Raw genomic sequence first — 11,963 nt, 5'->3', positions numbered from 1 at the left:
TGGTTTTAAACCTTTCTTTCTTTCTCTCTCTCTCTCTCTCTCTTTCTTTCTTTCTTTCTTTCTCTCTCTCTTTCTTTCCTTCTTTTGGGATATGTTGAAGAATGCTAATCAATGGGACCCATTGACTTCCAATAAGAGAAAAAAAATTACTATGAAAGCCAATGAGTCAACAACTAACATTTTTTCCCCCAAATACTTTCTTTTGTGTTCAGTAGTTGGTTTTGTGAAGTGAAGGGTGAGTGAACGATGACAGAATTTAGAAGCAGCACAATATCACCAGAATATGATGATCAAATACATTTACCAACAGTCTAGTTTCAATGTACTCATTTGCAAAAGAAAATCAAGAAAACAGAGAGCCATTTTTGCTTTCCTGTATGTAAAACAATAAGATAATGGATGTAATGTGCCTATCGTGTATTTATTGAGTAATGCTGATTTAGTTTATTGCTTGATTGTGTATTTTAAATTTACTATACAAGTCTATATAAAGAAAATGTGCAGGAACATACTGTACACACACACATAATAAGGTGTTTGCATTGTATTATTATGAGTGCACCCCATTGTGTGTGTGTGTGTGTGTGTGTGTGTGTGTGTGTGTGTGTGTGTGTGCACGCACATGCATGTGTGTCTTCTCTCTGACACACACAGTGCCAGTTTCCCCTGTAGAAGCATCTCCATGGTGTTCATTCACTCAGTATCTCTGGGTTTGGCTGGCAGAGGAGCTCAACACTCCTTCACAGACACACACACAGGCTGATGCTCCATCCGTTTCATCAATGTGTATGGTCATATTTGCTCCGGTAAGAGCTCTCTTTTTTATCAAACCTCTGTTTGAATTTTTAAAATCACCAACTGCATTTTACCATGACGCACAAATATACCACTTATTTTAAATGTCATTTAGCTAACTTAAACAATGTAATTTGTTAGTTTTTATTCATTTTTTTATTGTTTTAGTAAATATATGGGTTTGAATTTGTCAGGAACAAGGTAAAGTGGCGAATGACAGTAACGTTTTGCTAATATTTGTGGCTATCGTTTATAATATGCCTGTCAGAATTGATGTTTAATTATTAGCTGCTCTTTGGGGTCACAGCATCGGCTCACTGTTTGTAGTCTCTCTTGCTTGAATAATTCATCTGTTCTTGTTGAAATGTGCAAAAGATCGATGCCATCCAGCTCTTTGATGGACTTTAATGTGAAATCTGAGCTGAGAGAAATGCTGAATGATTGCCTATGTGTATTTGTACTGTGTATGCATGCATATATGTAAATTTGGAATAATTAGTGTGTGTGTGTGTGTGTGTGTGTGTGTGTGTGTGTGTGTGTGTGTGTGTGCGTGTGTGTGTGTGTGTGTGTGTGTGTGTGTGTGTGTGTGTGTGTGTGTGTGTGTTTCTGTGTGTGTGTGTGTGTGTGTGTGTGTGTGTGTGTGTGTGTGTGTTTCTGTGTGTGTGTGTGTGTTTCTGGGTCTGCTGGCAACCCCTGGGTAACCTTTGCATAATTCACTGGATCTCATCAGAGACTCATCAAAGAAGCTACCTTTTTTCTTTATTCTGTGTATGACATTATTAAGTTATAAAGATGCCCTTTATGTGCGATATTTATTATGCACATCTTAGGGCTTGCTTAGTTGTTTTGCCTATTAGGAGAAAGACTTTTGCATTTAAAAAAAATCTCCATGCACTTTCTCTTTGAAACTTACACAGACCCACACACTCATTACGTACAGTACATATTCCAGTCTGTATTTAATTAGTATACAGAGTGAAGGCATTAAATCTTAATTGACAGGGCCTGCTTCCTTTCACCTGTTGCATCATAGTATCAGAAATAGCAGAAGAGAGAGGAGAGAATAGCAGGAGACTTGGACAGATTTCTTATCAAATGCTGCTGAAAATTAAGTATTGGCACTTGTCCAGTAAACCTCCTGCCCTCTTGTTCATTATGCCAAACCAAATTCTGAACTGGTGGAAAAAATATTCAAATCGTGTCAGACAAACGTGTGACTGCCGGGGATTAGTGCACTTTAAAGCATCTCCGTCTAATTTTGCAGCATTAATTGTGCGGCGGTTGGACGAGAGGTCATTTAAATTGACCTTAAATCAGAAAACTGGGGGATAATTAAAGTGGGATGCTTAAACGTTTGGTGAGGTTAATTTCTCTTGACTTTTTTCTGATGAAGTAAAGCTTCTGATGGCAAGTCAAGAGAGCACTGGCTTTTTTTTTTTTTGTTCATTAGGGCTTTTCATTAATCATTTGTTTCTCTTTTTTTATTCCTCTACAGCTTTTTGCTGTTTTAGCATTTGCAACATGTGGCGGATATTCTGGCCAGATAATGGTTAAAGTAGAATGTTTGAACAAAACCCAAAACAACATCAGCATTAGTTTCAGCTACCCCTTCAGGCAAGTGCTCGCAATTATTGTACTGTTTTTTACACTATACTCTAATGTTGAATGTTATCAGATTTTTAGTCAGTTGGTTTGTTTTTGGATTGACTTTGTTTCAGCCGATTTGAATCACTTGATTGAATGAGCGTTTTTAGTGGTTATCAGCTCATATACAGTTGAAGTCAGAATTATTAGCCCTCTTTTGAATAAATTTTTTTTTTTATATTTCCCAAATGATGTACCAGGAAATTTTTTACAGTATGTCTGATAATATTTTTTCTTCTGGAGAAAGTCTTATTTGTTTTATTTCGGCTAGAATAGAAGCAGTTTTTAATTTTTATAAAACATTTTAAGGTTAATATTATTAGCCCCTTTACGCTATATTTTGTTTCGATAGTCTACAAAACAAACCATCATTATACAATAACTTGCTTAATTACCATAACCTGCCTAGTTAACCTAATTAACCTAGTCAAGCCTGTATATGTCACCTTAAGCTGAAAAATATCTGGTCAAATATCATTTACTGTTATCATGGCAAAGATAAAATAAATCAGTTATTAGAAATGAGTTATTAAAACTATTATGTTGAGAAATGTGTTGAAAAAATCTCTCCGTTAAACAGATATTAGGGGGGGGGGAAAATAAACAGGGGGACTAATAATTCTGGGGGGCTAATAATTCTGACTTCAACTGTATATGGGCCAGTAGGGGCCTTCTGCGCCTACTGGTAGGCTCAGAAGGCTGTTATCATCCATATACATGGTTAATCAGATATAGATCACATAAGGCTGTGGCCGGACTTTAACGAAAATTGTTTAAAATATTTATTACATTTTTCCATTAGTTGTATTTTATTAACGTATACCCCTACCCAAACCCTAAACCCGACCATCAAAGTAAAGTAAAGACAGATCTGGAGTCTTCTCTATTAGTATAGCTGATTAACTATGAGAATTATTTATATTATTTTATAAATTTCCCATTAATTGTGTTTTATTAATGTCTACCCAGTGCAAATTACAGGGTGTTTGGGGGGATAGACCCTCCTAAATAATGCTTGATCCCCCTGAAGGACATCAAAACAAGGTGTATAGGGGGTCAGCCCTTTAATACTGAGAAATAGTTCGCTCTGATCTGTATTTTTAATAATAATATTATTAAATATTACATAATATAAACGTACATTTGACCATCCCTTTAGCAGTTCATACAACAGTCTGAAACCGGCAGATCTAGAGCACCGATAGACATAGTAAGTGTTCAGATTAGACTATTAGTAGTTTCTAAAGTTTCAAATTAGACTGAAAGTAGTCCGATTAGATGCATACATTTGTATAGTTTGACCTACAGTAAAGTCTGAAAGAGGTAATCAGAGCATACTGTGGGTCAGAATACACTAAATATCCCTTAAAACACTGAAAACCTAAATATTTTTTATGAATAAAATAAATGTAATTAAAAATAAATACATAAATGCTTAAAGCATGTATTACAAAAACTAACATATTGAAAAAGTAGACCCCCCCTCATCGTCGATGTATAATTTGCACATTCCCTGTCACAGTAATGTAAACACAGATCTGGATCTTCTCTATTATTATAACTGATTAACCATGTGGATGGATGATAAAAGCATTCTGAGCCTACCAGTATGGGCCCTACTGGCCCATATCTATGAGCTGATAACCACTAATAACACCCATTCAATCAAGTCATAACATTCGAAGCGTGTGTTTATTTTAATTGTTTGGTTACAAGGAGTCCAATAAATTATTTTTTAAAAATGTCAGACTAAATAGATAAAGAAAGTATACTAAAAAATCTTCAATAATCAGTTTGTGTTGGGATAATATGAAGGAATTAACTTACAGTAGTTAGTTTTTACAAATTTAAGTGGATGGAACATACAATAATTAAGTTGTCCCCAAAAAACTATTTCGAACAAACCGAAAACATATTTTTTGAGTATATTGTTAATGGTGGATTTAGTATTATATTTGAAATCCAAAAGATAAAGATATACTGTATTTCTTTGCTCTTATTAATGTAATTCAGATTACCTACTTTATGTAATGTGTTAATGGACCTTTGGATTACATTTAGATTACCTTTAGTTTAACTTACCTTATTTTGATTACAAATTCAGAGACGAGGATCACAAAATAATTTGTGTGACATTTACAAATATTTGTAATCTAAAATTTATTTTGAGTAAGCTTACTATATGATACATAGTCAATTTAGTTTAGAAAGGAAAGCTTGAATTAAAATAAACTAATAAAGGAGAAACAATTCTGTATAATTTATTGTCATTGTTTTATGTAATCCATAAAAAAAGTTTTAAAGAATTTGATTTTAAAAATGTAATCTGAATGCGATGTTTTTAAAAAACAAAGTAGTCTAATTATTGTGCAAGCACTACACTACCTCATAAATGTTTTGTCGTTGATCCCAGTTAAGAGAAACAATTAATAACTTGACTTCTAGATGATCATTTGGAAAAGTGGCAGAAGGTCGATTTTTCTGATGAATCATTTGTTGAACTGCATCTGTTGAAGACTGCATCTGTTGAAGACATATTGGAAGCCACATGCATCCAAGATTCTCACAGAATTTATTCAAATTTGGTGAAGAAAAAATCATGATTTGGGGTTACATTCAGTATGGGGCGTGCGAGAGATCTGCAGAGTGGATGGCAACATCAGCAGCCTGAAGTATTAAGACATTTGTGCTGCCCATTACATTACAAACCAAAGGAGAGGGCAAATTCTTCAGCAGGATAGCACTCCTCATACTTCATCTTCCACATCAAAGTTCCTGAAAGCAAAGAAGGTCAAGGTGATCCAGGATTGGCCAGCCCAGTCACCAGGCATGAATATTATTGAGCATGTATGGGCTAAGATAAAGGAGGAGGCATTGAAGATGAATCCAAAGAATCTTGATGAACTCTGGGAGTCCTGCAGGAACGTTTTCTTTGCCATCCCAGATGACTTCATTAATAAGTGATTTGAGTCATTGCAGAGATGTATGGATGCAGTCCATCAAGCCCATGGGAGTCATACACAATATTAATTCTTTTTCCACTACACCATGACTTTATATCCTATACTGTACATTATTTCTGTTAAGCAAAGGCAGACCTTACTGTCCTAGTTAAGTAATTAAAAATCAAGGCATGATCATATTTTATTTTGCTAAAATGAGCGTAATCCAGAGGCATTTGCCTTTCATATAAGCCACTTCTGATACTAAATGATCAACTAGAAGTCAAGTTATTATTTGTTGTTCCTAAAACTTGGATAGACAACAAGACTTTTGTCAGGTAGTATATATTTTCAAAAACTAATTAATATATAAACTATATCCATATTAGCAACAACCTATTGTGATTAAAAAGAGAGACTAAATCCATTATTTGATCTTAAAACACATTCAAATTAAAAGTGAATTCCTATGTTTTCTCTTTACAGATTGCAACAGGTTCACTTTACTGCACCTCTGTGTGAAAAAACAAGGAAAGAGACCCTTTTTCTCGAAGGCGATTATGCTTCGTCTGCACAGTTCTTTGTCACTGTGTCAGTCCTGGCTTTTCTCTATTCCCTTTTGGCCACCATTGTTTACATCTTCTACCAGAACAAATACAGAGAGAAGAACAGAGGTCCAGTAGTTGTGAGTGCATTTCAGAATGTCTGTAAGAAATGCCTGCTGTTAGAAGAAAAGGAGAGTGCTGAAAAACTCAATACAGCTAAATTGAATCATCTTTCTGGTTTCTCTCTTCACAGGATTTCTTGGTGACTTTAGCTTTCTCTAGCCTGTGGCTGGTGAGCTCAATTTCCTGGGCTAAAACTCTGTCTGGGGTGAAAACGGCCACTGATGTGCATCAAATCCTGCTGTTAATGTCTGCATGCAGAGCCCAGGAGAACACATGTGAAGTCCTGCAGGAGCCCATCTGGACCAATCTCAACATGTCTGCTGTGAGATCTTTTTTTTTTTTTTTTGTATTTTCTATCTGAATGGAAAGGGAAAAGACAAAAATCAAGGGAGTCATTATTGCGTTTTACCATTAAAGGGATAGTTCACACACAAAAAAAAAAAGTTCTGTCATCATTTCTCACCCTTCAATTCTTAAAAAATCTATTGGAATCAATTTCTTCTGTTGAACATAAAATAAGACATTTTGAAAAATGCACGAGACCACTGAGACTGATTGACAGTTTTTATTTTCCTACTATGCAAGTCAATGGGTCCGTTATTCAATCTTCTTTTATGTTGAACAGAAAAAAAAACCTATAAAGGTTTAAAACCACTTGTGAAGGTAATTTAAGGTCATTTTTATTTTAGTGTGAATCAACCCTGCAAGAAGTTTGAGGTCTGTGAGAAGTGAAAAAATAGAGTTTTGCTATTTCAAACAAATTATGTTTATTTGAACTTACTATTCATCAGAAACTCCTAAAAAATGGAGAAGGGTATAAACAGAAGTCAGATACAGCTCCAAGTAAGTGGGACTTGAGCTCCAAATCGGCTGTACAAACCTGTTTATTTATTTAATGTCTTGTACATTACATGGAGTCCAATATCGTGCTTTATGAATGTCTACACCTACTCCAACCCTAAACCCAACCTCACTGTAACCTGTTGTGTTTTATTAATGTCTTCACCTACCCAAACCCTAAACCCAATCTCACAGTAACTTGTTGTGGTTTATTGATATCCGTTCCACCTAAACCACCTAAACCCAGCCTACTTGTGACGTAAGACCCTCCCACTTGGAGGTCTCCAGGCAGCAGTGATACTCAAGTACTGTAGGTATCGCTGCAGGCTGGAGACCTCCAAGTGGGAGGGATTATACCGCGAGTAGGTTGGGTGACCTCCAAGTGGTAGGGACTTAAACCAGAAGAAGGTTGGGTTTAGGGTTAGGGTAGGTGGAGACGTTAATAATACACAACAGGTTACAGTGAGGTTGGGGTAGGTGTAGACATTCATAAAGCACAATATTGGACTCTGTGTCATGTACAAGATATTAAATAAATAACAACTCCAAGTTTGTACAGCCCACTTTGATCTTGAAGGCCCACCCACTCAGAGCTGGCTCCGACCACCGTTTATACCCTTCTCGTGATACCTACTTGAAAAAATGTACCAAGCTTTCACACACAAAAAATAAGTGACCGAATTGTGTGGTAATTTTACTCCAATCGAACTTAAATTTATTTATTTCAATATTTTTATTGTGGTTTTTCCAGAAAATGTACAAACTTATAAATGTATATAAAAAATAGAAGTTATATCAGCAAAGATATGACATCGAATATATAGCAACAACAAAAACAAGAAAACTGTAGAACTCTTAAATCAAACCTAAACTTTTCTACCCCCTTCTGGACACCATGCCTCCCATGTCCCACCCTTCCCTGTTTCCTGAGACCTTCAATAAGTATGCAAAAGATGAATAAAGACAGAGATATATAAATAATAAAACAATTGAAAAAAAAAGTAAAGGTATAATAAATACATGGATAAATATAGAAGAAGAATATGTAAAGTGAATACTAAAAATCTCTCTTTCTCCCTTTTAAAATTCTAGTCAGCAGGTCCTGAAATGTTAAGGTTTTCAATGACAAACAGTATGGGACTCCATGTTAAAAGAGTTCAGTGATCCTTTAAAACAATGTCTCAGTTACTCAATATAGATGCGATGCAGAAGCTTTCTAATGAAGTGTTCTGATGATGGTGGGGACACGTGTTTCCATTTGAGGAGAATTGCACACCTCGAGAGCAAGGTGGTTGAGGCATGTTGATGTTTGTGTACTTATGGTTGGAAGATAACCAAAAAGTGCCGTCAGAGGGTCAGGAGTGATGGTTGTATTGCGGGTTTGAGAAAGAATGTTATAAAGATTAGACCAATAGTTTAACTGAAATTTATTTAACCAAAAAAAAAAATAAATCACCAAAATCACTCTGGACCCCTCACACCCAGCACACTGCCTCTTTGAACTTTTACCTTCTGGTCGATGCTAAAGAGCACTGCGCACCAGAACAGCCCGACACAGAAACAGTTTCTTCCCTCAGGCAATCCATCTCATGAACACTTGATGATAGTAATTGTGGAACCAACATCACTGCTTGCCATACACTTTCATACACTTATTTAACAACACACTTTACATGCCAATTTGCACATAACAGCTGCACATATAACGTTGTATATAGTCAATTTGTATATTTGCATTCACTACTTACTTGTATTTTTTTTAAAATATATTTATAATCAGTTTTTTGTCCTGTCTCTGTTATCCTGTTGCACTGTAGAAGCCCGTCACGAAAACAAATTCCTCGTATGTATGAACATACCTGGCCATAAAGCTCTTTCTGATTCTGATTAAAAAAATTCTGATTAAAAAAAAGAACTTTGGTTCAACTTGAAATTTAAAAAACAATTGATAGTTTACATCGTCAGTGTGTTTCTTCAACAACAAATTGACATAATAGAAGGATTTCAGAAAAATAATAAAGCATGGGATAAAGTACATCTAGAGGGTTGACAAGAAAGCCTGACAAGGTCACTTTCAGTGGTTGTTATCTGAGAATAACATACCTTAGAATGGTGCGACTGACCAATCAGAATAAAGCATTCCAGACAGCTGTATAATAATTAACAATTATTTTGTTGTAATGTTTTGTCAAGCCTTTACTGTACCAAATTACCATTTTACAATTTCCAATTCTTCCTTGTCTGCTTTCAGGCCTTTGGTTTTTTGAACTTCTTACTTTGGGCTGGTAATATCTGGTTTGCCTATAAAGAGACAGGTCTGCATAAGTCTTTCCAGCGGTATCCCTCCAGAACGCCCTCCGAGAAACGCGGCAGCTTCAGGCAGTTCAGTCAGACCAGCTTTGATCAGTCTGGAGCCAGTTTTGGTCAGAGGCTCTACAACCAAGGCAGTTTTGACTTGTCCAGTGGAGGCTTCAGTCTCCCACAAACCAATCTGGGACAGCCAATGCTGTACCGACAGATGGGGAGTCCCACATCCAGAGGCCCTCTCATATTTGTTAATGAGATGTGAGACAAAAGTACTCAGTAATAACACAGGTAATTTGTCATCGTGCATTTATATTTCTATCATGTGATATACTGTATTGTGACAAAGATATGTGTTTAATGTACAGTAGCTATAATTAAGTCCTGCTGAATGATAAACTGATATATTATAGTATATAATCTCTTTTTATCTTTGCATATGAAGAAATTAATTTACCATTTCAGATGTGATATTTTGTGATATTTCTCTAGTATTTGAATGGCGTTTAGCATAGCATATACCTACCTTCAAACAGTCTATATTTTGTGTTTAAATATATCAAAACATATTTAAATTTTTAAATATAGCCTTAAACTTGAAATGGTGTTTTTGTCTTCTCCAAGGAACTTAATTGATAAATGTAGTATTACTATATGTACTATTAAATATGTTACTATTATATCTTTGTTTCTGTCACTGAATAAAAAAGTAACTGACTTTTACCCAACAATTCTGACTTTGACAGTTTGATTTGAAGTTTAAATCATACGATTCTTACTTTTTCTAATAGCTGTGATTTTCCAAACGTAGACTCATTCTAATTATGTACCCCTATATACATTTCTGGAGAGAGCAAAATACATCCCAGGAGCTACCTTTTTTTGCAGTTTTTGTTTTTGCAAATCCACCAGAGGCCGCTGTGTACGCTTTTTCAGATTTCAAATTTCTCTCGTGAGTGCCAATTACATCTGCTGTTCTCATATAAATCCACCAGAGGCCGCTGTCGACTGACTGATTTACGGACTGACCAAGCGACCAATCCCGCCAAACTCCCCCATCCCTTAACCCAACCAATAGTTTTCAAAAGCATTCCAAAAAAAGAAAAGCCCTCACCTGATTTTTACCACGTTTTCAGATTTAACCACATTCTCACCCTGTAATTTACTTGTTTGTTTTATTTTTTAGCTTTTGTTTTTGTCTTACCCACTTTTTGGAACTGTTCTTCACCAGACTTGAACCCCGTTGTCGCGGTCAACTCTGCACTGCGTCTCAAGTCCGTCGACGTACATGTCGAGCTACCGGACAAACTGCCCCCATGGCACAGGATGTCAACATGATGTCATATTGACGTTGTACCCCAACGTCGTGGGGACGTTGGATTTTGTTTGGAAATGAAAATCGGGTTGACATCAGAACCCAACATCAGGCCGACGTCAATGTCCAATGTCCAACCTAAAATCAACTAAATATCAACGTCTAATCATGTTACACCTTGACAATGTATGGACATTACCACTATGACATCTATCAGACGTTGGATTTTGGTCACTTTCCAACACAACCTAAAATCAACCAAATATCAACATAATTTGACGTCGTGATTGAACGTCAAAATAACTTGTTCTTAGATGCTGGCAAGACATTGAATTTTGGTCACCTGATGTCTTGACCTAAATCTAACCTAATATTAACGTCTTATAATGTTGTGTGTCTGCTGGGTGGTAACAGCGGGAAAGTCATCCATATAGAGGTAAGCAGTGAGCTGGTGAGCGAGAACGGCGTCATACTGCTCCATAGCATTCATTTTAAAGATGAAATGCAGCTCTGGCTACATAATTTGCGATCTCCAGGAATGTATATAGGGCTACGCTTTCAGAATAAGCCTATATTGGATTTTTTTTTTTACAGTTCTTAATTTTTCTGTGAATTTCATGTGAACATCTCAGTTTTGATTTAAAAACTCACAATTATGAGCTCATATACAAAAACAATGAATTAAGAAAAAAATCTGAATTATGAGACATAAAGTTACAAATGACCTGATTCAGTCATTCATTCCAAGTTAGAATCTAGCTTTTATATGGCAATATTAAACAAAATATGGCGTTTTAAAAGTACCATGTCCAAATTCATACTATTCATCTTTTTTTTTTTTACAGTCTATTGTTTTTGTTATCTGTATTTTTATGCTCTGCTCTGAATAATAATCATTACCCGTAGATGTCTGGGAAAAGCAAAAGGTTTGAGTCAGAGAGTGGCATGAAACCCTGTAGGTCGAGGATGATGTCCAGTCAGAGACCTTTTTAATGAATCATTTGGTCAGACCAGACACTGTTCAGTGAAAAATCTGTCTAAAATCCGATAAATCTGTCTGATAAATCTCAACACTAAGTTTAATATAGATTCAAAACTGAACAAATGTTACTATGCAAACTGATTGCTCCATAATATTGAGTAATACAATTATCCCTATTTCTCTAAATGGCTGTTTTATGTATTGCGACAATCACTAATGCAATTCATTCCTGGTAAAAACAAATGAGCAATCTTGGTGGAAATAAGAAAAAAGAATTCAAAGCCCATTCGAGGACTCAGAGTGAATTATCCTTTATTGTATCAGTGCTACCCATGTGCGGCTGCTTTGTGGCATCTTTTACAAAAGAGTCAACATCCACTGCTGAAGCTGCTTGTTTTCCCCATTAAGCCTTTTAATAAAGGGGTGTAGGGGAGCAATTAGTATCTTTTGGCTTGTCAGAGCCATGTGGTTAA

The 11,963-nt window shown here is 35.8% G+C and overlaps 1 protein-coding gene across 1 annotated transcript; it reads left to right on the top strand.

Moving 5' to 3' along the window:
* The first annotated feature begins 722 nt into the window (after positions 1 to 722).
* synprb (synaptoporin b) lies at positions 723 to 9,569 on the top strand. Its single transcript, XM_056459124.1, has 5 exons — positions 723 to 806; positions 2,291 to 2,409; positions 5,868 to 6,066; positions 6,180 to 6,371; positions 9,141 to 9,569. Exons 1-5 carry the CDS (start codon positions 783 to 785, stop codon positions 9,456 to 9,458), a joined length of 852 nt encoding a protein of 283 aa, XP_056315099.1. The 5' UTR covers positions 723 to 782; the 3' UTR covers positions 9,459 to 9,569.
* Positions 9,570 to 11,963: the final 2,394 nt, after the last annotated feature.

This window comes from Danio aesculapii, chromosome 6 (genome assembly GCF_903798145.1).
Source record: "Danio aesculapii chromosome 6, fDanAes4.1, whole genome shotgun sequence".
NCBI classification, from domain to species: Eukaryota; Metazoa; Chordata; class Actinopteri; order Cypriniformes; family Danionidae; genus Danio; species Danio aesculapii.
The sequence above is the reverse complement of the archived record's forward strand: the minus strand, read 5'-3'. Positions and strand labels throughout refer to the sequence as shown.